Genomic DNA, 27,419 nt, shown 5'->3' with positions numbered 1-27,419 from the left:
TCCAGTAAGAGTTTAGGACTGTGCTAGCTTTAATTACCTTGGTCACCTCAAATTAAGATACTGTAATCTGTATAAGAACATAGATTTTGTATGAATTTAAATGTCTTTGTTGTGTTTATCATTTTCTCCTACAGGATTTTCTTCAAGAACTGTGTTTCACTCCTGATTGTACAGGCCTTATTTCAAAAATAGTTATTTTTAGTTCTTCTGGTCTGGTAAAATGTGAAGTAAGTAAATGTCCATATAAAATATTATAATAATCTTTAAAATATTTACTCTTGTAATGGAGATAAAGTGAAGATGAGACTGTAAATGCAAACTTTTAAGTAATATGCTATCTTAACTACAGAATCTGAACATTATTTAGGAATGTTAATTGCCTGTTCTCTTCTTACCTGTTCTTCTAGTAGAGTAGGCACTACCTTATGGTATTCGTTAGAATTGTCATGGATGGGAACTGGAGCTTTATTTTATATTTAGCTTGTGCGATGTGAAAGGAACTGTTAGTTTAACTCAGAGCTAATCTTGCTAAATGAATTAATTGCATTGGAAGAGTGCTCTTACCTTCTATAGAATCACAGGAAGATGGATAAGTCTGCTCAGACCAGTATTGGTCTGGGAGAAGCAAAAAAAAAATTACTGTGAAGTTTGCTTCCTGCCCACTGGTAAAGCAAAACAGCCTCCAGTTTTTCCTGACTTTGTGTTATCTTTCAGCTTGTCTTTTCTGCAGATAAAGATGTATTTCTATATACCAAGATGTAGCGGTAGAAGATAATTTAGGTAGACCTTCATGAGGCTTATGTAGGCTGCATTATCTCTTTTGTAGTATTAACTTTTGATGCTTTGGAAAGCAGTAAATGTCCCTGGGTTTTTAGTACAGCAATGTTCCATTGTAACCCAAAATTAATTAATATGATATCACTTACTTTGGTAGTTTGAACAAAAAATCACAAAAGCCAAGGAACCACCAAGAGCCAGTATTAAACAGAAATGTTCAAGGTAAGCTCTCTACTGTTTAAAACTAAGTTGAATCAATTTGAGAACAAAAGAGGTTTCTCTAGGATTGGTTTTCATGCCTCTTTAAGAATTGCTAAAATATCACAAATACTTTGGAAAGCCATTCTTGCCCTTTGCCTCTGATAAACTAAAAAGTCTGGTAAAATATGTCATGATTCAATTATAAAAGCATTTAAATTAACTTGTAAAACAAGATACAGAGCTATAGATTTATAACATGAGCACAGGAGGGTATTAACTAGTATTGCTGAATAAATTATTGGTAGCTCTCTAGTGGTCATACAGTTCTTCAAAAACAACATTTCAGTTTGGTCACAGGAAACTGTTTTCAAATATACAGCGTATGAATTGATGCAAATCTGATTTTCCACACCTCTGTGTTGAGGGGTAAGTTGTCCATTGCACCATTGACTTCCCAGCAATTTGAACCACTAGTATTTGAATATAAATTGCTGCAGTCATCTTTAAGTCTTTATACCTGAAACCTCATTTCATTGTGAAATCTGTGGGCAGGGAATTAACCTCTGTTTTCAGTCTGAGATTGCAAGCTTTGTTCTATGCCTTCCCCTTGCTAGAGGGAAGAAACTCAGCAAGATTTTTAGCTGGATGGGAGAGGTATTGCTGTGTGGCATAAGTTCAAGACCACTGTTCCACAGCATTTACTATCTAACGAACTTTGTGTGAATGTTTAGAAAGTGTTTAGAAAGAAATAAAGACTGTATATAATGATGCTATTTCAGTTGTTGATGCATGTACTTTTGACGTAACTTTTACACTTTTGGGCAAATAAGGTTATAAATAATGAGGAATCATGCTGCGAGGATAAACAAAATTGATTTTTAAAAGTTAAGGAAATCCAAATGTTAATACGTTATTCAAAATGGTGAGTTATACATTAAGAAACAAACTGATAGTATTTCAGTTAATCCTAATTCAGACATCATTAATGAGAGTAAAAATTATTGCATCTTGAGATATCCTTACACTTACTTGATTTTTATGAAACTTGTGTGAAATTTTGTGGTCTCTTAACTTCCAAACGAAAACTAGCTTTATTATATTTGTACTTTTCAGCATAATATGTTATAGTAGAATGGAGCTTACAGCTATTGTAAGACATGGAAAACAACTTAGATGTGCCTAACTCCTTTGGCAACTTATCTAGTTTTAGGCTGACCACTTAATTGCTCTTTTCAGTCTTAGGAAGTTAAAAATGAAACAAGAAAAAAAACTACGAAGAAAGCGTGCACGAGAAGAGACACAGAATTCTGCTAAGAAGAAAATAGAAGAAAACCAGATGGGAAATGAACCATCACAATACAGTGATCACAGTGGTATGTGGAAGTATAGGTTATTGTTTTAAGTTATCATGGGGCAGCACCAATAGCATTCTGAATGTCCTAAGTGAAATTATAGCAGACTACTAATATTGAACATGATCCCCCCCCCTTAAAGACTTGCAGTTTTACTTAAGAATATTTTTATTTCAGTTCTATTTTTAATTTCTAGATAACTGTAAGATGTTAGTGTATGGTTGAGTTTCTTGTAGAAAACCTTTATTCTTGCTTCATTGGTTCACGAAGAAGCAGCTTGAAGAGAGCAAAGGCTGAAATTCCAAGTTTAGCCTTTTAAAAGAAAAAGCTTTGTGCCTAACAGATTAGGACACTGCTACAGAAGAAAAGTAACTCCATCTCAGATAAAGAAAGATACCCTAACTGCAGAAACTGCAGTGACTTGAAATGTGTATTTCAGAGGATTGGGGAAAATAAAATACTTTAACCTGTAAGAATGTAGTCGGTTAGTGCTTCAGCTTTTGTGTTCCAGTTACATTGATCTGCAGTGTTCTCTATTTCAGATTGTGAACTTCCACTGCATTTTGTATTAAGGCAAGCTACAGTGCAAGCAAAAATGAGTGATTTTTTTTTAAATTATTTTTTTTTATTTTTGTCAGTATTAACTTTAAAATAGTGCCCATGTTAATTTCCTTGTAGAATTTAATTTTAAATACTTTGCAGGCACTTTTTCATCCCAGACATGCCATACTCGGAGTTCTCCAGAACCCTGTTGCCTGTTCAATGGCATATCCTGGCACTTTCTCTATAAAACGGTCTCGGGTACTAATGTTTTAGCTTGGGTTTTTTTCTTACCCATTTTATTTGAGAACGGTCCCTTCTATTAGCACCATAGATTACTATTTTTGCTTCCATGTGGTTTTCTAAAATCACGGTCAGTTGACTTTGTGTTCTTTTTTTTAAGTCTAGGCTATCTCCTTTCCTATGGCTTATCTTTAGTTCTGGTCCTTGGATCCACTGCAGGTCACTCCCATGTATGTGACTTGACTGTCCCAAGTGCCCTTAAAACCTCTAAGAACTAAAAATGCCTTTGGTGTGACAAAAACACTCACACCGCAGTACTGCGGATAAAAGTTGGAACACTGATGCAGGAATATGCCAACACGAAGCAACTTTAACACAGTTCTGCAAAAATCTGTGCATTTGTGTTGGCCAATGTTTTTAATGTGTCCTGAGTTAATTCTATAATAAAATTGAAGTCTTGCATGTCTTTGGAGGCAAGCTAGCTACCACCCTGTTTTTTCACTTGGGGAAGTTTCATGAGGAAATCTTTCAAAAGAACATCTAATTCAATCTCCCAAGCTGTCTGAAAGGTTGAGAGGCCATTTTCAGGGGAGAGCTAGATCACAAAAGAGGGGTTTGGTTTGGGGTTTTTTTTGTGTTTTTTTTTTATTAGCAGCCATAGCTACCTTTAAATAAGAACAAATCTGGTTGTAAATTGGAGAAGAGTGCCCGTGAGACGAGCACTTGTTTTTAGGCAGATTTGTAACATACAGAGGTTTTTAATGCAGGCTTCTGCAGGATAAACTTGGGCATAGCTTATACCTGTAGAGTTCATTGAATCTGTTAGTATGCTTGGAATTGTTTGTTACAATGCTGAATTATTCTAGGTGTAATATGTAGTGCTTTGTTTTTAAAAAATTCTTTTCAGATCTACATCTTTTGGCTATGGTTGCTATCAGTTAAGCTCTGAAAGTGGCATTCTACAAATGTGTGGTCTTGAAGACTAATGAAAGGTGAAGGCTGATACAAGCCAGTAATCTTTTTCACTCTTGTTCTGCAAAGTACCTGTGGCAGGGTCAGGGCAAAGGTTTGTTACTAGGTGTATATTCGGAGTGTGCCTTTGCTCTGAGAACTGATGCTTGGGGTAATTCTGTCTCTGCATCAGGACTGGCATGCAGCCCACACAGATAAATCTGTATAGACCATTGCTTGATGCTGCTATTACTGGCAGGTAATTTTTTTTTTTTTTCTGAAATGTAGTTAAGGTGCTAAGGATTGTTTCTTTGTGTAAACCAAATTTAAAACAATGTTGTGTCAAATTCATAATGCTAAGGCTAGTTTATATGGAAGTTATCTATTCTGTAATTTTCAGTGTTGTGATAAAGCAAATAATTAACACCGCTTAGTCCAAATAATCTGCACTTTAAAGTTGATGTTTTTAATTGTGGTAAACAGACATGAAATCTTGTTTTGTTTGGGTTTTTTTAAATCCCATTATAGGTTACCTTCAGGATTTATATGCTGGTGATCGAGTCCTGCAGCATATCAGTCGAAATGCTGAACAAATAAAAACAGCTGTTCGTGATGCTTCCAAACTATTAAAGGAATTACTTTCATGGTTTGTAATCAGTGAGGAGGATTACATGTCATATTCCAAAACTAGTAGCATGTCACATGAAGTGATGGAGCAGCTCATCGGTTACTTAATTCAGGAAAAAAACAGAGTTAAAACAAGGAGTTTTATCCATGTGCTGAGTGAGCTCGAAGAAGTGGACCCCAAATTACACAAATGGCTGAAACATCTTAACAACTTGGGTAGGCTATATGTTTATGTAATAGCAGAAGATCTTACCCTGTCACAATTGTTCAGTTTACAGATTAAAAGATAATGTCCCTATTTTCCAGTCTTGCTTTTTTAACTTTAAATGGTAAAGTAAACCTTTCCACTTTTTCATTTACTTGAACCTTAGCCAGGATTTCTAGGGAAGAAAGCATGACCATTGGTAGCATTTGTCTCTGCAAGTAAGGCATTATAATGTGGGCAGGGCTTTGTCTGTGTAGGAAAGAGAAAATTGAACAGATCTATTTTTTTAGTGTCTTTAAATTCCAGAATAGGCTTAAATGATAATATTTGTATAAATTATTTGTTTCTGGAAAGTAAATCATGGTGGGATTTTTGTCATAAAAGTTTAGCTGACTGTATAACTTGGAAGTAATTTAACTTGATGCTCTTTAGTAGTGTTGCCTTGCTGTGTAGTTTTCTATTGAATTTATAATTGGGTGACGGTAGAAGTTTGTTTTTGCAGGCAAAATGGACATAAGATGCCAAAACTTTGGACAAGATTTGGGTTCTTAATTCTATTCTTTTTGCGTCCATGTCCTTTCAAGAATTTATATAGATTTCTTGTACAAACAATAATTAGGTGTTGACTAAGAGTAAAATTTATATAAACTCCATTTATCATTTTTGTTTGCATTTTCAAGATACGAAAGGTTTTACATAATCAGTTTCAGCTACTGTATATTTAATTTCTAGAACAAACTGTTCCTTTTTGAAGAGTAATATCACACTGTAAGCACTAAAACTCTGAAGCTGGAATGAAATTTTGGGATTTTTCATCTCTTTTAGGTCTGACAGCTACAAAGAACTTTCTCCTTCAATATGGACAATTTTTAAAAGAGCTTGACCTTGCTATTTTAACCACACTCTGGAATGAGAAGTATGGTGGTAAATTTGACTATGTGACAACTAGTTCTGAAGACAAAGAAATTCGTGATTATTTCTTAAAACCACCCCTCGAGAAAACTCGTTGTTTTATATGGCTGCTAGAAGACAACAGAGAAAATTTTCCATTTCTTCATCAAGCATTAGATGAATTCTTTGATAAAATGGGTAAGTATGGAAAGGTCACTATTCTTATCAGCATTGTATTTTGTCTGGTTTTATAGCACATGTGATGGGCTCTGTAAAAGGCTGAAACCTCAGCAAGCTACTAACCACCTCATTATATGGGATATTTGGTATTCCGTGCTTAAAAGGCAATATGACCTCAAAAGCCAAGCCACCCTATTTTAGGTTACATTCTACTGTTTTGTTTCATGTGCCACAACCAGCAAGTGAGTTTACCTTTATGCATATATGATGTCCAACCAAAATAAGTATTCATCTTTCAGTTTAAGCATAAAGATTCTGTAGCTACAGTTTTTAAGATGCTTTGATGGTATTGGATAAAGGATTATAATAATTACTATAATTTCATAGCTCACAATTAAAAGTTCCATAAAATATTACTATTTCCATTTACAAATATGACTTTGTTATCCTTTCAATAGATGATCCTACCATTATATTAAAGAAGCAGGGAAATGAAAATATATCGGTAAGTGAACTTAGTATCTATTTCGTAGATATAACTACATAGATAAGCTCAGAAACAAGTATCTGCTTGGTGTTTTAAAAATGTGCAAAAGTGGAGAGAGACGTGCATCTCTTAGTTTATTTTACATCATCATCCTTCAAACCTGATTAGAGATTTACTCTCTTGTTTTATTCCCCCCCCCCCCGCCCCTTTTCTTAAAGCATTTGAAGACTGCGTACCATTTTTCCTAAAATTCTGTCAGTAAAATACTTGTTGGATTTTCTCTTTAGTTAAAGCACAAACCAACAAAATACCTTTTCGATTATGAGCATTTCAAGGATGCAGATGAGGAAGTTGTAGTGAAAGCGGATGAGGGTATGCTGATATGCTGCATCACCTCCTTTAGATAGGGAAAATAAGGCAAATAAGGTGCATGGGAATAGCATTTACATATTACTTGATAACAGCAGTTTGGTGTTAACTTTAAAAAAAGTCTCTCTGAAAGTATCATTGGGGAATATAAAAACAAACAAAAAAAAGTGCCTGGTATACAAACAGAGAGACTCTTACTAACTGTCGTATCTGTGTATTTACCATGACAACTAAACTTGAAGCATGATTCTTCCTTGAGTGTGCTTAATTTGCATCTGCATAATTTTGGACACTAATTGTACTATATATTTTACAGTCCAAATGAGAAGGTAGTATAACCCAGCTTCATGTAACCTTCAGATCTCGTTAAATTGTAAGGCTAAGTATTTGGCGTTTGTTCTGCTAATAAGCAAAGTAAATTTGAAATGAGTTAGACATTTTGCATTTGTTCATTACAATTTATAGATGCTTTTCAGATTCAACCTGTTAGTCTTAAAAGTGTACATCATTCTTAATCACTTTTTGATTAATATCTTAATTAAAATCCGTTCTAATTGGCAGAAGTATATTATGTATTTTGGTTAATTATGTGTTTGAGGCACTCGCATTTAAAATTATTCTAGCCTGCAGATAAATTTATCTGTACAAATCCAAGATTTACTTTTGATACAGAATAAAATTTCAACATTAGTGAATTAACACGCACCTTAAAAAACTGTGAAATTCTTTGCTTTTTCATTTCATGAATTGGAAATCCAAGAATGGAATGAAAGCCATTACAATAAAACTACATCTGTTTCAATGTTACTTAAACCCTAAAATAGGCTGTTAGTAATTTACTGTTAGCAGAGTTATGTTAATCTATAATCACGGTCCTATTAAAAGGTGAAGATGCATTTTAGTTCTTTCATCTTTGCATATCTTAAACTGAAGTGACCAGAACATTTGACAGTCCTGTTTGCTGCTTGTTCCCCCACAAAACTGCGTTGTGTGGGATGTCACAACTCTTTAAATATACAATTTCAGCTATAAGTAATGAGTAAGCATCTGAAATACTAAAATGATAGAATATTCTGTTTTTAAAAATCAATGTTCTATATGTTTAAAAAGAAAAATAATGAAAAGGAACAAAATGGATAAAGTCTTGCAAAGCTCTGTTTCTTTTTGTGTTTTCCACCTGAGGATGGAGTAGAGAGGGATAAGATTGCATACTTCACCTTGTAAATCTTGCTGGTCAAACAGAATGAGAATTTTAATGTGAAACTTTTTAAAATTTACATACTGGTTTTGGAAATGCATCATAATTTTATTCTAATTAAAAAAAACAGTGATTTTATTTTTTCTGTTTCAGACTAATGGTATCAAAGTTAAAAACAAAAACAGGAAGAAGAACTCAAAAGACTCGAGGGTCAGTAACTTTTTAGCTGCTTGCTACAAATAGTTTTTTTAGAATTGCTGGTGTTCAGACGTACAGAGGCTAAATACCTTGTGGAGACTCATTCTTGAAGTAGTTTTTCTGAGGTAGAATAATGCTGTTAAGACTCAGTACGGTTTTGTTTTGTTAAAATATGAATTTGTCAATATAAAAGGTATTTCTAAACTTGGGGGGAAAAAAAAGTTATTTACGAATAACTGGCTCTGACTGGATACCACAGTCTATCCACTATCTTAATTCTGAAGGACTGTTTTGATCTTAATTTGCCATATGGGAAGATGTGAATACAGTATGCTGACTGCACTATGTAATTAATACTTCATGCTCCGTTTCGTTTTGCACTGACAAATAGTGGTTTGGAGAAGAACACTTTACCAGTCGTTTTGAGAAAGAAAAATGTGTCCTTATACCTCATAAAATAGATCTGAAAATATGTCTTTAACTGTCTTTTCTGATAATTTTTATGGGCATATCAGTGACTGAAGATGCAAGTGTTCCATTTATTGCTCAGAAAAATGTTATTAGTTGCTCAGCATTTTATAGATTTTTATAGGAATAATATTCTATCTGAAATTTATACTTTCCTTTGTCCTGCTTTTCTAGGTTTTTGCTTTATTGAATGCTTCAGATAAAATCATCTTTGTTTCTTCCATGCCCCCACCTTTTTATAATTTTACTGGAATTTCAGGAGTAAACTTAAGATTTTTCCTATTCTCATCAGCCAGGGGTTTTTTTTTTTCTGACTTAGATGCATTTATACAAGTCTGTGTATTTCTAAAGTTATTAGATAATAAAAATTAAAAGACAACTGAATGGTACAAACAATGGTTTGTAATGGTGAACATAAGAATAACAGGTGTCATATTAAAATGATGTGGAACTAGGGATAACTCAGACTTACTTGTAGTAAAATTATTAAAGCTTGAAGGCTCTCAAATGTAAAGGAAGAGATTCCTAGAAAGTCAGTTGATGTGCAGCCCAGTGGAAAGAAGTTATACAAAAGTCTTAAAAAAGTGAGGCTGTAGTGTTGTTTGCTTTTTAATCCAAACTCAAAGAAAAATCAGGCACATGTAGGATTTTTATGAAATTGGTAAAAAAAGAGGGAGGTTGGGCTGAATATCCCAGTTTCTTTTTCCAAAATAAGTTCTGAAGAAGAAATTAACAATGTTAAATTAAGAACTTTCTTGCTGATAATGGTACTTAAAGGTTTTGCAGTTCAGAATATGGCCTCTGAACATGCAAGGTTCTGTGTAAATAAGTTACTCATAGTCTTTACAGTGGATCATTTTGCATATACTTTTGTGAGATAAAAAAAAAAATCTGTTTTTAATTAGTCTATTTTAGTATTATCCAGTGGAGTTAGTACAGCACCACGAGAAGAAGATAAGATATTTATAGAAGAAAATACTTTGTAAGTACCATCATGTATCTTTGCTTTTATTGCCCAAACTCCAAAGTGCTTTGCAGGCACTGGAGAAGACAGTGTCTTAGAAACATCAAGTCTGGGTTAACATCTTACTGGGTTTGGTACAAGCTTGTGTAGAACCATTACTTCTCTGCTTCCAGGACAGGTGTAAGGGGCATTAGAATTGTAAAGATCTTAACAATGTAGGAAGTAATGAAATGGTTGCCAGGCTTCAGCCCAATACATCTTACAGGCCAAAAGCTATTCTTTCAAGTAGGATCTTAACTTGCTTCATGTTCCATTTTAATGTAGCAAGAAATTAGTTGATAAATTTGTATGTACTCCATCAGCCACAACCAAACTTTGCCATCCACAACATATCAAGCAGGTTGTGATGTTGAACTGAGATAATCTGTAGTACATTGCTTAGAATTTAGGTGTTAATCAGGAGTCAAACTCTTGTATTCTGAGCCCGGTCTTGCTCTTACAGATGTGAAAGCTGCTAGCAAGAGCTAGGCTTTACTATTATTATTATTGGCTAGTGGCAGGTCAGTTAACAAGTTTAGCAGTTAAATATTTTGGGGATGGTGTTTATTCTGCTTGTTACAAAAAAGTTTACTAGTGGAGTGTATTTGTAGCACTATGTAGTTACCGTACAGTAGGCTGTTTTCAGTATATGTAAAAATACAGTTATTTTCAGTGACAAGAATTATTGTTCATATGCACTATTTAATTCTTCTCGCTCTCTTTTTTTTTTTTTTTTTTTGCTACAGAGATTTTACAAATTCTTATGAACCATTTGTAATCCCAGAATATCTTCGGGGGCAACTAGAGGAATTTGAAGCTCTCTGTGATGTTTCAAATAGTAACAGTTATCAAAGACTTTTGGATAATAACCCAGATCAAACCTGTGAGAGCTTATATGAGTATGTATACATTTCTGTGCTTAGCAGTTTAAAGGGTTTGATGTTACTTCATAATTTTTGTAACGCATTAAGCCCAGAATTTGAGTCCTGGTGGTCTGGTATCTGTAGGTATGTACATAAAGGTATGTACTAATGCTTTGAAATAGTTGCATAATTTTAGTAAGATGTGGACAAGCAAGAGTATTACAGAAAATTTTTATGCTTGGCTAGAACACCATCTTCCAAATGATTGTTCTTCAGTAGTTCTAGAGGTTCTTTGCTTTTAAGCATTATTGTGTGTCCTGGTTTCGGCTGGGATAGAGTTAATCTTCTTTCTAGTAGCGGGTATAGTGTTATGTCTTGGATTCCGTATGAGAAGAATGTTGATAATGTTGATGTTTTCAGTTGTTGCTGAGCAGTTTTTAGACTATGTCAAGGATTTTTCAGCTTCTCGTGTCCAGCCAGCAAGAAGGCTGGAGGGGCACAAGAAGTTGGGAGGGACACAGCCAGGACAGCTGACCCAAACTGGCCAAAGGGATATCCCATACCGTGCGATGTCATGCACAGTATATAAACAGGGGGGGGAATTCGCTGAGGGGTGGCAGATTGCTGCTTGGGAACTAACTGGGCATTGGTCAGCAAGTGGTGAGCAATTGCATTGTGCATCACTTGTTTTGTATATTCCAGTCCTTTGATTATTATTGTCATTTTATTATTGTTCTTACTATAATTCTTAGTTTCTTCCTTTGTGTTCTATTAAACTGTTCTTATCTCAGCCCATGAGTTTTAGCTTTTTTCTTCCAGTTCTCTCCCCCATGCCACTGGGTGGGGGGTAAGTGAGTGAGCAGCTGCGTAGTGCTTAGTAGCTGGCTGGGGCTAAATCACGACATTGTGAAAATAAAACACATAAAATGTGATTTTAGAATTACATGAAAAAACTTGATTAATAATGACAACTCTTTTTTTTTTTTTTTTTTTCTTCTTTAAGATATTTCTCTCAAATCTTGGAAGAACATGGCCCTATGGAAATTAATAACAAATTACTAGTTGGGGAATATGAACATTTCCCTGAAGAAGCTCAAAAGATTGTAGAAGATGAAGGTGGTCTGAAATCTTTTCTTCTGAAATCCCTTCATTTCGTTATGGTGGATAATCTTATTGCCTTAAGAAAGCATGCAGTTCTTATTAAAGAAGATACAAACAGAAATGAGACTGGAGATAATGAAGAAGAAAATTATATAGTCCGTGATGTGCAAGAATATTCTTCCCAGAACAAGCTACAGTTAAATCCAGCTGCTAAGGAATTCAAACCGCTGTCTTATCCTAAGCAACCCCATATATCAACATCTACTGACTTAACAGTAGCAAGTTATGAGACTCCACAATATTTGCCCTGGTCTTGTCCTACCTCATGTAAATCAGTGCATTCTTTGCATAAGCAGAATACTGATATCATAGAAAAGGATTCGCCATTTTCAGACATTTTACTAAAGTGCTTTGATTCTAAAAATCCTGGTATATTTTTGTCTCAGACTTCCTGGGGTTATCAAGATGAAAGAATATTGCCAGTGCTTTCTCAAATGCCTCTCATGTCAAATGTTGCCGAGCAACCTAGTTATATTTATGCTGATCATGTAGCTCATCAGGATAATGACGAATCAGCTATTTCAGAGCAAAAATATGTCTATAGCAGTTTTACACCAACTGAAATACAAACGTATGAAGACCCTCAGTGCCAACTGGAGAACTCTGATAACACATTTCATGAAGAAAATATTGCTGTTGCAAGTAGTAAAAATGAAGCTGAATGTGGTATACAGGTTAAGACAGAAGAAGAAAGCAGAGGTATACCTCTAAAGAAAAGCAATCCTCATACAAGGATGATAGCTGTTCAGGTAAGAAATTGAAATGCAACAGTTATTTTGAGAGCTTTTAAGTGATAAATGACGGTGTTGAGCACTGGAAAGAGCAACTCCTTTTTGAATGATTTCTTTATGACTTCCCAAAGGGTCAAATGTTGTGTAGAGTTTCAAGAGCAAATATTCAAGTGATACTTCCAGCCACCCAAATGCAAGGGCTCTTAAAAGTAGTATTTAGCATTGTCTAGTACTTATCTCCCCCCAAAAAAGGCCATGAGTTAGAAGATACTGAGGTGTTTAACAGACTGGGAACTTCCTTAGAACTTGCAGTTTAAGGTGCTGACACTTTTTACAACTACTCGTTTTTCATTTGTAATTCTTTGAAGAGATGGTCACTGAATTTTGTTTTGCCTAAAATTTTTGCAGATCTTTTGATTCAGGATCAAAGGAAGGAACTGGTGCACATCAGTTTAAACTTCATGTTAGAGGTTAAGGAAAGTCCTTCTGTGTCATCAATTTTCTTTTTGTAATTAGTTCAGTGATTTGTTTTAACTTTCACAATACTTGAGGATTTAGATAGTTTGTACATTCTAACAATTGCTGGCTGGTGCTTCCCACATGGTCTTACAGTGGTGGCCCAGCTGTAGGGTGAGTTCAGGGGGCAAACTCCCTCACATTTCCTTTTCCCTCCTGAAGTAAAAAAACCTGAAAGATTTGTCCTACAGGCAGAGAAGGCATTGCTGAACACCTGCAAAGGGGCAGGGCATGCAGCTGAACAGACAGAAGAGGGGCTGGAGCATTCATTCTTTAATGGTACCCCAGAGTTAGATCAGCATACACCACTCACACTTCAAGTAATGGGGGAGACAATGGTCACATCCACATTTGTTACAGAAAACATTTTGGACTAAGATGCCAGGCTTTCACAGTTACGGATATGGCAGTTTCACACATCCATTTATGAGAGATTATCCAACATGCTAGAGGGACTGCTGAAGAGGAGTTCCTCATCTTTCTTTGTTTCTTGTCATTAAGGGAGTAATAGCTGTTTATAGCTGTAAGATAAATAGATGTCTTTTTATTATTGCTTTCTAAATGAGGAAAAAGTTAACATTTTTTTCAACTTGTTTTGTGTACAAAACTTTTCTTCACTTTAAATGTTTCCTGAGCAGTTGCTGAAAGTCAGTTTCCCATCAGTCTTGGCAGACGAATTTCATCACTTGGCTGACTGGGCTTTTAAAATAGGATTTCTGTTTGGTTCTTGAACACATGCAACAAAGACGTAACAGAAGAAGCAAGAGTTTTCAATTTAGTGAATTCTAGTTAGAGATCAAAATGTCACTAAGCAACAGATATGTTTCTGTTTGCAGAAGTGTGGTAGAGCAAGGCATTTAAACATTATCTGACTGTGATTTTTAATAACCTGTTAGAACAGTAACATCATAAACTGGATCTTTAATATGTCACATGATTAGATTTTAAACTTGAGCTCTTTCAGTAAGTCTTTGATGGGTGGTATTAGAGGAAAACAAGCAGGGACCCTGAAGGTCCTTGAGTCTAGTCTGTTCTAAGTAAAGGAAATTGTACAGTAGATCTTGAGTTTAGGAGGAGCCACAAAACACAGCTCCTCAGTGACCTGTCAGACACTGTTTTTGCAAGTCTTAAATTTTCAGACATTTAAAGCACAGCTGTGTTTAGAGACTCAGAGAACTGTTCTCAATATAAATGCTTCATGGTCAATTAAACTAGGGAAAGATGACAAAAAAGTGCTTTCGTTAAAGATTGAAGTCCATTTCAGAAACACTTGCATAATTTATTTTTACATTGTAGATAGACCTACTTTGTAATGTAGTTGGATTTGTAAAATTGTAGGTTAGGTACAAAAGCTCCAAAACAGCTGACCTACTAGTTGCATGTATAAACTGGAAAGCTTTTTAATCAACTAATGATTCTTTATATTCTAGGTAAATCATGAAGTAGCTGATAGGGAAACTAATACCTTGCCTTTTCATCCATTTGAAATGCAACAAGTAAGTTACCTGCGTATTTGTTTATATTTCTCGTGAAGAAGGTTAAAGCAATGTCCAAAAATGTAGTAGTGAAAAGATGGAGGTTCTCTGAGAATGTCATGTTTTAACGGATATTTTTTATTTTTATTTGTTTTGTATTCTGTGTGTGTGGTTTGTGGTTTGCCTTTTTGGGGGGGGGTGGGGGGTCTCTCCCCCCTGCTTCATGTTGGGCTGTATTCTGTGATGGTCTTGGAAGCTTCACGTAAGCTCACAACAGGGAGGTTTTGGAGCTTTGTTCTGTAGCTATTCAGATGTTGGAGTATGTTTTTGGAAAATTTAGTATTTCCTCTCCAAAAATCTTGAGGTTTGATTTAAATACTCCATTTGGGCATATAGACAGCTCAGACTGATGTTAATGGCAGTCTTATGTCTGTACCAGGAGATAAAAGTGAGAAAATGTGGCCTTTGAATTAGTCACATTCCATTCATGGTCAGACATGAATGTTCATTTCCTGAGCTGAATTGAAACTCTTACACAACTTTCTCTTAAACCTGTCCCCCCCCACCCCCAAACAAACAAACAAAACCCCACCCCAACCACATTCAAGATTTTGAATCTCAGCTGACAACAGACTGTTCCTTTTAGGCATCATGAATGTTTGCTGCCCTGTGGTAACAGATACTACATTGTTTTTTATAACTGATTTATTTTCAGGGAGATATTCTACGTATGGAAAAAGAGCATCAGGTATTAAAAGAACAACTTAAAGAAGCACAGGAAAAATATGAACAGTTGCAAAGCCGAAGCTTGGAGGAAATTAGTGCTTTGAAAGAACTCCTAAAGAAAAATGTTGAAGAGACAGAGGTAGTGTTTTTATCTGTGCAACCGCAGGACAAACTGCAGTGGCTCACAAGATTGGTTGTAATTGATCAACAGTATTTTTGAAACTTGTCTGGTAGTTCTAATTGCTGTGAAGTTTAACTTGGCAAACCTCACAGTCTTTGCGAGTCATCTTCCTCTGAACACACTTAAACACTTAGGATATTGGTTGCTTCCCTCTAGTGGACAGGTATTGGTTTTGGTTCAACCCGAGAACAAAAAAGCACTACACTGCAGACTCTGTCATCTCGATTTGTTGGGTTTGCGAACAGGCTTTATTTCCTTGAAAATGTCTGAGCAAGAGGAGTAGTTCCCAAACAGCGCTATCAGCCTATTGTCACTTTGACTGGATTAATTTTATAGTTAAAGCCGTAGATGCTACAGGCTACCCATTTGCCTACATGAAAAGGAATTTCTCCCCACGCCCTCTCTTTAATCTTTAGTAAGATGTGGCCTGTCATTCATCACAGTTCAATGTATTTTTACCCTTTTAGTGGTGTGTTGGAGTAAACTAACGTACTGCAGCCTGGAAACTCCTGAGTTCTAGCTTTACCATTGGCTGCGAGTAGCTCAGCAAACTTTCACATAACGGATGATGGAATCTCACATCTGTTTTTTCTGTATGAATATTTGGTAAAAATGTGAGCTCAAAAAGTTTTGAGCTGAAAGCATGGCTGTATGCAGGTGGATAAACTTGTCCATGGGCATTATAGGGACTTTAAAAAAAAATTTTTTTATATTTTACTATGATGCATTGATGCTGCCTCTTTTTTTAAGTAGTTATGGCAGCCATATGATTCACTGCTGTCTTGTGCTGTTATGAATTGTAACTTCCCAGTTATTAGCACTGACACAACAGTATCAGTACGGCTATTGAGTTGGATTTCGGTATGTATTTGTATGTGACACTGTGGAACTGGGTTTCTTCTTTTAGCTGACTGCAAAACAGGGTTGCAAGTATTCTGAAGCCATGTAAATAAGGTGTGTAGATAGTTGTGGGAAAGTATTTGTGAGCATGTTGCCCATGCTAAACACCTGAACTAACAGTAAATTAAGCACTAGTAAAGCTCTGTTACTGTAATTTTCACTGGCTTAGCTTTTGATCATAAGTGTCAGCACTCTGCTCTAACTTGCATTTGAATAAAATAGTATTTTCAGAAATAATGTTTTCTTATTTTCTGCTTTTAGGTCTCAAAGAATGAACTGGATTGGTTTCATCAAGACTTAGAAATGCAAGTGAAAAAATGGCAACAGGAGAAAAAAGAAAATCAAGAGAACTTAAAAGCACTAAGGACCACAGCTAAAAAGCATACAGATACCAATGATAGGTACTAATTTTAAATACAGTTTTACATTACTTTCTCCTTGCTTGATATTTTTTTAAAAGCAGCAGTAAGTCCAGTTATTTCTGATAGACTATGGTAAGTTTCAGTATCTACTGATTCCATGATGTATGCAGAGTGAAAACTCAGAGTTGTTACCCCAATTATGCTACTCTGAAATGAGTTAAATGCAATTCTTGGATTAGACCTGCTCTTAATAGGATCTACATACAATGTTATTTAACCTAATTAACAAATACTACTCCTTCGCTATTGAAGATCTTCCCATGTTTTCCAGAATCCTTTAGATCTGCACTGCTTTTTTACTTTTCCCCTTCATGACTTACCATTGCTTTCTCAGTGTACTCCTCTACTGCATTATGGTTACCTTTAAATTTTCATTTCCATTTTCATTCTTCCTTCTTCTATTGTACAATCAACCCTACTGAACTCTGGTCTGCATCTGTTTTTCTTACAGGCTTTTTGTCTGTTCTGCCACATAGCCTATCTGAGGGTCATCCAAGGATGCACGTTTCCTTCTTTTCTAGTCCTGTCACTGATTTCTCAGATTCAAATAAAACTACAAGAACCACATAACTGCATGTATCTGTTGTGGGGTTTTTTTTTTACCCATCCATCACCCTAAAACAGAAGTATGCAGGGCTTTCCATGGAACTTAAATCAATAATATGATTCCAATTGTGTGAATCCCATCATGACCCTGTGTGCAGCAAACCCAACTGTTCCCCTGGCAATAAGCTCTCCTGGCTATGGAGGAGCAAGAAGCAACTTCAGGCAACTTCTACCATAGTCAACAAGCATCCATGAGATCACATCGCTGATACACTGAAAAATAAATAGTTTGTCACTTGATGAAGTATTATCAGTGGCTTTTCCTGAAACATTCTAGAGACTTTAGAAATCTTTAAGTAACCTAATCATTGGCTGTGTAAACAGCTCGATGTTTTATCACAGTAATAGGCTCAAATATGTGCATGTCTGCTTTTGTATTTTGATTTTTTTTGCAAGCTACAGGTAAACATTTAAAATATTTTCTAGGTAATTGATGAAACTGACTGACTTAGTAATAACTTTTTTTAATCAGATTTGACAATTCCTACAGTATTTTTAATGTTCTCTCTGTTTACAGACCTGAGAAGACTTCTGTCCTTGAATGCTGTGTTGTATTATCTTTAGTCTTAAGTAATTTGGGCCAAATCTGTCCTGAAAAATCATCTGCCTGCTTTTATATTAGTTATTGCTTAATTAGGAATACATTTAAATGCACTTATGGTAATAAACAGCATATAAAACATACAGATTGTCACTGCTGCATTGTTGTCACTATGGTTATAGAGGAACATGTTACATATTTGCTAATGAACATTTTTCAGAACAAGCTTAATAAATGTTTGATTACTCTAGGTATTCGAAGACCATTGATGAGAAGGAAAAGCAGTATAACATATATTTAAATACATATCTTGACACCAGGTAAAACTCTTGTACTTTTCAGCAATGTTTACATTTTTCTGCTGACTTGTCATTATTGGAGTTGCCTGCTTCACTCTGGGTAAAGGCTTAGAAAAAATTAGCACTTGAACCTGTATCTCTTATTCTAAGTTAGTTTACTTTTACTTATCATAAGTAAATATTTTCTTTTAGATATTTAGAGTAATAAAAATCTGGCTTTTCAACATACTCTTACACATTTCCCTTGATTGTGTGATACCGTGTTTTAGAACACATGTTAGAAGTTGGGTGTGGTACAGACACACTGAACTGTTGTATGTAGCTTTGGATCTTCACACGCTTCTAGTCCTGAATGTACATAAGGTTATCTAAACGTTTTCTAAAAGTTACTCATTTGCACATAGTATAAAGTCAAGGTTTCATTTATAGGTACATTCTTTACAGATGTGCTCAGGCTCAGAGCGATAATACTTGCGTGACTGCATTAGTCAAACTCCTATAAGCTTTTTAGGTTGCACAGTGAAATGTGGTTAAGAAATCCCAAGGTCATGTCTGTGGAGCCAGCAGTATGGCTACATGAGCATGATACTACACCTGAAGGCACAAGCTGTACAATGAAATGGAGATGTGTGGTTCTGAAGAAGAGAGAATAGCTGTACAAAACCTCCAAGATGCCATAAATTTTAAATACTACTCTGTTGTAAATGTTACTCAAATATTTAACTTCTTTTTATTTCACAGTAATAAACTTGCTAATGAGAAAGTAAAATTGGAAGAACTTATAAAAAAGAGTCAAGATGACTGGCAAGAGTGTGTGAAAAGAGCTGTTAAAGCAGAGGTACAAACAAAAAAATCTTAAAACACTTTTGCTAGAGCTTAGATCATTTGTGCTGATAGTAGGTGGGGAAGATGACTTGTGAAGTCTTATCTAACAATTTACTTATTTAAGCATCTAAAACTTTTCATAAGTGTATATCAAAAGTGTTAATCAAGTATCAACAAGTGCTGTTAATGATGTTATCCTACAAAACTTTGCACATCATCAAGGCACATTATTATTATTGACCAGTATTAAAAGCGCACAGAATTTGGGGCATATCGTATTGCCCCAAACAAAATTCAGCTAGTAATGGAGTTTCATACTTATCCTTGTTATGAATAGATTCCATTAATAAGAATTAACCATAAACAATTCTCCCTTCTTAAGAAGACTTGAAGGCTGTCTCATCTGCAGTAGGATTTTTATAAAAAGATTGGATTGTTGGTCCACATTAGTCCTCAACCATGCAGTATTTAAAAGGCTGCCTTAATCACTTAAAGTAAGTCTCTGTGTTTTATATATATAGATAGATATGAACATTTATGGAAGCATTCTACTGTCAGTTGAAGTGAGTGTAGCCTTTTTATCCTCCTGAAGGCCTGCCAGGGCTGTTAATTCCACTTGAAATTCCTCACTGTAGGAACTGTGTGTGTTGTACACTCTGTATCATGAAACTGTTGTTTCAGATAATTATTAAAATCTATTTTGAGGTTTTATTCATTGTGCTACGACAGTGCTTTTACTGCACTTTTTTTTTTTTTTTTTTCCTACATGGTTATGTTTTGTTATAGATAGCAGTACTCAAAAACTGGAAGGAAACTGAAGTATGCAAGCTAAATGGCATAGCTGCCAATGCAGAAGCAAACCTCAAGATGTTGAAGTCCTTGAGCAGGTATGGAGAGCTTACACCAGAAATTTCAGTACTACTAGTTGCTAAATACAAGTAACTACTGAATGTTTAATCACGATTATTTAACTAGACAAGCACACAAAGGGATGCTAGTCTGAAGGGTGTGTAGAAACATAATAGTTAAATGCAGCTTTCCTGAAGCTGAATTTCTTCTTAGTCTTAAATTACCAAGACGTGTGATACTTAAGCAGGAGCAAGCTTCTTGTCTTTTTCTTTCTTAGCTGGGGAAGATCAGGCTATTGGGAACATTCCAGTTATTCCTGCACAGTATCACCGGTAAAGGGCTGCAATGTGAATAGAAAAGAGTGCAAACAAAACTGCTGGGCATGCAACAACATTTGTTTTCTTCCTTACAAGGAACTAATCTAGCCCTTTGTGTTACCTTTTTTAAAACTTAGGCCATGTTCCCTTTCCCTGTCCTTATATTGTCGCAAAGAACTAATTTACATTTGAGGAGTCCACTTCTAAGATTGGATAGGATCTAAGTACCAGTAATTTAACGGATTTTAACTTAAAATTGCTTTAAGTCTTTAACTGTGGTTTAGTTGGTAGGGGAAGGAACTGTTGTACAAAAACCATTGGTCTTAAATAATGGGAGTGTTTAGAGTTTAACTGAAAATCTTGAATACTTCAGCAGCTCAGCTTCAGCAGCACCTAAGTTGAAGTCACAGATTGATTCCTGGGAAATATTTATTTCAAATGTAAAGAAACAACTGGAAAAAGTAAAGGTAAGTCTTAATTTCTCTTAACAAACTTTAAGTTGAACTTTGGAAATTAAAACAGAATAAATACCTTAAATAATTTTGCATTCCTTTTTAAAACACCAGTAGCTTGTCCTCCAATTACTGAACTGCATTTTTTTTAATTACAAAAGAAAGATACAGTTTTAAGTCCAGATTATTTAAATATAGTTAAGTTGCAATGAATGTCTTCAATTTTATAAAGGCAAAAATCTGTTCTTTATACACTTGCTTCAAAATTGGATCCCACATTAACAAGTCTAGTCACTTGGTTCTTTTGTACTTTTTGAACTTTAGAAGTCCATGCAACTTCTTTAAAAACAACAGAAAACTCTCTGAAAAGTTAGGATGTAAAATGTCTAGGCTGAGTTTTAAGAACTATAAAGGGTTTCCCAAACCCTTTCAAGCATCAGTACAAGTACTTAAAAACAGGTTTATGTTACTGTAGCAAATAGTAGCCTTACGTCTCCATTTGAAAGGCCTGGTATCTTCGGTGTTTTGCAAAAAAGTAGCTGTGTTAATGCTGTTTTAAATAAAGAGCGAGCTTTAGTTAATGCTGATGTGGACGACAATTTGTTTTCCTTCTGCAGGCTGAGTATGAAGAAAAAATTCAGACAGTCAAAAATGGTGTACGGAACTGCCTCACTAAAATGGAAACTGTGGATCTTCCTTCTCCTCCCAGCGTCTTAGTATGTAGCTTACATTTGATAGCAGTTTGTTAAGTACTTCTTTAAGTTTGCATCAGCATGGCTATATGTTATAGGACTTTGATGTAAAGAACTTGAATATATAGCCTTGAATATGAAGTAATCTGGCTTTCATGCGTCCAGGTAATGTTCAAAAGGAAAAGGTGACCGCAGATTAGCGTGATGAAGTCCAGTGAGAAGCACATTCTCAAGTCCTTTGAGAGGCTTAAGCCATTTAAATTTTAAAATGCTTTGTGTTCTGTCTGAATTGGGACTAATATTTCTGCGTATCATGACTTTCTTGTAGCACCAAAATCCATAGGGGCAAGGCCCCATTAAACCAATATGTGTAACTGATTATGACTACCAAAATCAGCTTCCAGTCATATCTGTTATGAACTAGATAGAGTATAGCAGTTTATGGAAATGCATCTGTAATGACAACATCCCAGATAAATACTATTTAAAAACATTTTCTCGTGGGCCAACAGTTCCACAAAGGGCTTTGCTCAGATCACATCGGTTACTTCTGGACCCTGCAATGTTGTTCCTGGTGCAAGGACAAAGTCACTATAAGTCGCTACTCCTTGAACTGTTCATCAGCATGGTGGTGGGGAGACACGTGACAGTGATAAAATACTTACAGCCAAACTAGCTGCAGCAGTGGTGCAAACAACCTACGTGCTGCCATTCACCAACAGTAAAACTGAAACCAGGACACAGTGCTGATGCCCAGTCCTGAAGACAAATAGCATTCAGAAACCACTGGACCTGGGACAGTTTGGAGTAAGGAAAAAAGGGTTCAGTCATCTCTCAAAATAGGGGAGATTACTGACTCAGTAAGTAAAACGCATTCATAGTGCATGCACATATGAAATCCCTGAATTCACTGAGGATGCCACACAACTTTTTTATACATATTCTGCAGAAAGTAATGTTTTTTTCTTTTGTTTTTTTTTGGTATAATTTAGATTCAAGGCTCTGTTCTAATACTGTATATTTATGATTGTTACTACAGTTTTCCTGGACTTATACATGTGATAGTTATGCTCTCCTGCATACCTTTTCTTCCCCACTTATTTCTAGGCATCTCCTTTGTACTTGTTGGCACAGAACTCTTAAGAATTTGTAGATAACTTAGTTACCATCCTTAGGTTACCATCAATTTACAGGTTGGGAAAGAGCAACTTTTGAGCCTCTTGTTCTACATTTGATATCTATTTTTACTGCAGTAATACAGGAGTAACCTTTTAGATGAGAGAACTGTAATTCTTTCAGCTTTGAGAGGACTTTAATAGGCAAATGCCGTGTCCAAATGAATAAGACTTGATGAGAACCCTTTTTCTCCCTGTTTAAGTAATTCCGTTAATTAAACTAAACACCTTTACAAAGAAGGTAAAATACTGCTTCAAAAAGGTGGTAAACTAAAGAACACAGAACAAGAACCAGGAGGTTTGACTATGAAGAAATGTAGAATTTTAGTTCTGTGTGTTAGAAAGCCACCTTTGTAGAGCAGTCAAGTTCTGAAATGAATAGCAGTCACAGGGTCAAACAACTGAACTTATTTTAAGGAGTTCTTCCCATTTATGGAAGAGTCGTTAGTACAAAAAGAAGTCCTCCTGGATCATGTCAACTCCCAAATTTTTCAAGATGATGACCATAGTTGACATGGTTCTGTTTAAAAAAAAAAAAAAAAAATTACACTGGATTATATCTAGATTATATAATCCATTAAAAGCAGTGAATTTTGTATTTTCAAATTGATGGCACTTATTTAAAGCAGTTCTGTTTCTACCACCAACTTTGAGCTATACTTCTGTACAACTTACAGCTGTCCAACAGCCATGCATTCTTTAGCAAAGCAAGAGTAAGTTAAAGGAACAGTTTGCGTATGTGCTGTCCTATTTAATCCTGTTTCAGACAGGTTGTCTGTACGTCGTACCTATTAAAGAGGACCTTTGTGCAGTATTTTTACCTAGGTAAAGCAAGTTAAGACAAATTGATGTGACCTTCTAGTTCCTTAGCATGACCAAACGTGTCATAGTACAGGCTGCAAATGCTCGAGAGTTCTGCTCAATTTATTTTAATCACTATTTTTCCTATGAAATCTGTTTATTTCCTAGACAAAACAAGGCAGACCTCCAGTCAGTGATCCAGCCATTGTCATGTATTCCTCTGCATCTGCACATCTTAATTTACTTCCTGCATTTTCAAGTTCTGAAGATCAAGGTCTAACACATGCTTCGTTTAATACACAGGCCGGAGTTAAGCCAGCACGTGCAAATTCTAAGGCTTGTTCTGCAAGTGGTGGATCAGTGAAAGCACACTCCAAACCTCTGGAAGGATCATATTCTGATAAAGTTTCAGCAACTTGCCCATCAGGGATTTCTGGAAGTAAATCTCAGAATGTCCAGCCACACCAGAACCACCAAGATGACTCAGCTATACAACTCAGGCTTTCTGGACTTCCAAACAACAAAATGCTTCCAAAAGCGTTTGAAAATATTATTGCGCATCTACAGAGTATATTCCCAAACTATAGCAGGTATTTGTTTTAATGAGTGTAATGTTATGTTGAGTAACAGAAGTTCTGAACATCCAGTGATAAAGTACAAAAAGAATTGATTTCTTAGTAGATGGCTTCTATTTCACGAGAACAGTAATACTAGTTGTTCCCCTCCCATTCAGTGAGACATTCCTTAAGGGAACAGACCTATGGTGTTGGCTTATGTGTTTAGTTTTTTTCCCCAGTTAGAACAGCTACCAGGAGTATTATTACTTTATTGTTTGGGGTTTTTTACAATTAAGGTAGATTCTAGTTATTGAGAGGTATTGGAAGAAGGTACTTGCTACAGTTCATTTGAGAAGTTAGTATCTTGTAAAGGCTTTACTGCTGTGAATCAAAGATGGAAGCTACAGTGTTTTCCAATACGGTGACTATGCTGATGACAGCCACAGTATTGCCAATCAGTAATTACATCTGTTTTGTCCCTTCAGTTCAGACTTTACTGTCTTCATAAAAGACATACAAAGAAGAAATGGGAATACACTGTCAGGTTTGAGCTTCGATGAAATTCTAAGCAGAGTGACAGAACTCATTCTGGACCAACAAAATAAGGTACTCTGGTGCACATAGTTGCTGCCTTTTCTACTGCACCTCTCTGACAGAGGAAGCATTGCAGCACAGTCCAGAAAAGAATGTTAAACTTCCCTTTGCTGTCAAGCTCCAAAATATGAACTTGCTCCACATTGTTTTCCAATACCTGTCTAGGCACCAACTTCAGCAGGGAGACCTGTGAAGTCAGCATCCTCTGCTGCACCAGCACAGACTGGAACTCGGGGTCGGGAAGTAACTGCAGAAGAAAATGTACCCAGCCCACCCAAGGCAAGACCTGCGCATAGCAACGCCTCGAGTAAAAATCCATCTCAGCCAAATCTCCAGCCCTGGGGAAACGTTGGAGCAACACCTAAATCTAAATGGAAAAAACTGGACTACACAGTAAGTTCTCCACTTTCAATGAATGTGAAGTGATTGCCATGTACTTCTTATAAGACATGAAATAATCAAAGTATTGCTGAAAAAAATAATTGACTTGTTCATTTTGTGTACAAAAGCTTAAATATACTTGGTTAAAATCAGTAATGTCATCACCACCTTAGAATTTGCTGATTAATTGTTGCTAGCTTTCAAATAACTTAAAGTTTTATGTATAGGCTTCCAGTGATGATCCTTGCACAATATGTCATGATGAGCTAAGCGGAGACTCATGTGAACTAGAATGTGGGCATCATTTTCACAGAGAAGTAAGGATTTTTGTTCTTATCACTTCGATGCAAAAGTTTACGAACTCTGTTCAGTTATGCTGTTCCACTTTCTAGAAGTGACCCTCCCTCCCTTACCCTTCAGTGTGTAAAGAACAGTGCACAATTTTCTTTTACATACTTTGTACACCAAGACTTGCTATATATACAGTCTTACTGTGTCAGAAGCTTTCCGGTTATAGATTTTCAAGTAAAATGATAATTAATCAGAGTGAATTTAAGCTTATTCTTCAGGGAATAAACTTGGTAGTCAAGTCACAGATTTGTTTGCAGCATACTTAGAGAACGGGCTGTCACTATAAACCCTGCCATTTGCCACCTGATAGTAGTTGCATGTATAACTTCATGTAGTAAGAAAGTCAGGATTATGTTAGAATAACTTGATATTTCTGTCTGTGACTTTTTTCTCATTACCTTATTTATTTACTGATTTGCTGATTTGTTACTGCGGAATAGGTGCAAATGTAAATTGATCAGCACAGCGTCAGAAGTGGAGAACAGTTTTCTGGCTGCAAATTTCAGTAACATAGAACATGGTGGAAAAGTGCTTACATATTAGTGACAATTATTAACATATTTAAGCTGAATTCTTTATACCAGACTTTGTTTTCTCACCATCTTCCTATTCTTGCAGTGCATTAGAACATGGCTTAAGCAACATTCCAGTACCTGCCCCATCTGCCGCGTTCATGCTCTGTTACCTGAAGATTTTCCTGAGCTTCCTGTACGGAACAAATATGCCTAAACTTTTATTCAAACACGTAATGCGATGCAAAGTGGCTGCAGAATAACCACCGTGATAAGGAACAGAAACATGATGTCTAGAAAGAGACAGAACCCTGGTTTTACTGAAAACGGTAGTGGAACTTGGACTGATCGAGTGTTTAACACTTAGCATTAAGCTGTAAGATGCTGGTACTGCCATGGCACCTGCAGAATCAAGTTAGCGTACTCCCAAGATCCAGCACTTTTCCTGCTTGCTGCCTAAATGTGTAAAGCCGATGTAGTTCAGAGGCCAGCAGCACACAAAACTGGTAGTTTTTTTGGCTAAGGGATATTGAAACTCCTATATCTATTTTTCCCAAAGAATGGTGCATAATTCCTGTAAAGAGGGGACTTTCCTTCAGAGCTTACACCACACTTAAAATAAATTCTAGTATCAAACAAGTAGCTGACCTGAATGACAGACTAGCAGAATTTGGGACAGCCAAGACATTACCTTCCTCTGGCATAAACAATTACAATTTAACTGCAGGATTCAAATCAGGCTTGCTGTGATCATTATGAATGCAGTTCATACAATTGCAGCTCCTTTCTCTGCATAAATCTACAGCTAATAATTCAAATCATTTAAAGAATGACTTTTAGTAATATTCTGAAGCAAGAATTTTTAAGTACTCGTGTGATTCTTTCTGTTTGTATATCACCAATTTGGTATACTGTGGCTCAATTCTTTAATCTTGAAATATGCTTTGAATTACCCTCATCATTGAAAAGCTGGTTTGTTTAAATCACACTTACAGCATTTTTATTTTTAATGAAGGAACACTGTGTCTGTATCCTGTGCATGAATGTTCATCAACAGCGAGAGGTACAGAGTGGTTCTCTGACTGCGTTAACAGTCTGAGCTTGTCAAAGCACCTTCATCTCTGTAAAATTTGTCTCAGCCAGAAGACCAAGACCAGAGAGTGTACAGCTTAACCGCTCTGAAAATAGAGTGTGACTCTTGTTTGGATACAAGCAGTATTAAACTGATTATATGAGATTAAGTTAGCTAATTCTAGGGATCATTTGTTCCCCCAAATGAATATCTATCCTTCAGATGAACTTTTAAACTATTCTGTGATTAATCAGTATGTTAATTGGCACTTGGATCAAAAATAAAATTACTACTGTAGCTGATGTGGGGGTTTTGTGTAGTATTTTTTGCTCCGTCTGAGTTAGCTGTGAGTAATCTACTATATGCTGCCTGAAGACTTAGGTACTGTGCTGCTCAGCATTACAGCACTTGCACCTTTTTCAGCTTCCATTATTTTCTTGGGGTGGGGGATATATATCTATCATCATCTTAACTTTTCACAAAAGCAGCCTAAGTCAGTCCTTGGTGCTCAGGACTTTTCTCTGGAGCAGAGGTATCCTTGGCTTGCTAAGCAGTGGCAAAACAGTCCCACACCTGCTGTACTGGACAAAATTCTCCAAGCAGAACATAGCCCACCTCAAGGTAACAAGGGTAAGCTGGCTATGCAAATGGTGCCTGCTCTTGGCACTGAACGGGTATTTATGTGCACTTGCTCGTTATCAGCCAATCCCACAGTACAAGCAGGACCCCA

The 27,419-nt window shown here is 35.9% G+C and overlaps 1 protein-coding gene across 6 annotated transcripts in view; it reads left to right on the top strand.

Moving 5' to 3' along the window:
• The window catches only part of TTC3 (tetratricopeptide repeat domain 3), a 66,179-nt gene extending 39,188 nt beyond the window's left edge, over positions 1-26,991 (top strand). For 2 of the 6 annotated variants that reach the window (XM_075033711.1, XM_075033710.1), the window contains exons 24-46: positions 135-227; positions 935-999; positions 2,215-2,351; positions 4,593-4,907; positions 5,722-5,985; positions 6,426-6,472; positions 8,175-8,231; positions 9,593-9,669; positions 10,437-10,589; positions 11,557-12,463; positions 14,392-14,457; positions 15,152-15,301; positions 16,505-16,644; positions 18,064-18,132; positions 18,853-18,949; positions 19,723-19,823; positions 20,476-20,569; positions 21,172-21,270; positions 23,391-23,812; positions 24,265-24,385; positions 24,539-24,766; positions 24,982-25,071; positions 25,724-26,991. In XM_075033711.1, coding sequence (XP_074889812.1) covers positions 135-227; positions 935-999; positions 2,215-2,351; positions 4,593-4,907; positions 5,722-5,985; positions 6,426-6,472; positions 8,175-8,231; positions 9,593-9,669; positions 10,437-10,589; positions 11,557-12,463; positions 14,392-14,457; positions 15,152-15,301; positions 16,505-16,644; positions 18,064-18,132; positions 18,853-18,949; positions 19,723-19,823; positions 20,476-20,569; positions 21,172-21,270; positions 23,391-23,812; positions 24,265-24,385; positions 24,539-24,766; positions 24,982-25,071; positions 25,724-25,834 — 3,903 coding nt within the window. In that variant the 3' untranslated portion in view covers positions 25,835-26,991. The remainder of the gene's footprint in view (positions 1-134; positions 228-934; positions 1,000-2,214; positions 2,352-4,592; positions 4,908-5,721; positions 5,986-6,425; positions 6,473-8,174; positions 8,232-9,592; positions 9,670-10,436; positions 10,590-11,556; positions 12,464-14,391; positions 14,458-15,151; positions 15,302-16,504; positions 16,645-18,063; positions 18,133-18,852; positions 18,950-19,722; positions 19,824-20,475; positions 20,570-21,171; positions 21,271-23,390; positions 23,813-24,264; positions 24,386-24,538; positions 24,767-24,981; positions 25,072-25,723) is intronic. The other 4 variants (XM_075033715.1, XM_075033712.1, XM_075033714.1 and 1 more) reach the window with 4 other exon arrangements.
• Positions 26,992-27,419: the final 428 nt, after the last annotated feature.

Source organism: Buteo buteo, chromosome 8 (genome assembly GCF_964188355.1).
Source record: "Buteo buteo chromosome 8, bButBut1.hap1.1, whole genome shotgun sequence".
Lineage (NCBI taxonomy): Eukaryota > Metazoa > Chordata > Aves > Accipitriformes > Accipitridae > Buteo > Buteo buteo.
This window is presented reverse-complemented; position numbering and strand designations above follow the sequence as displayed.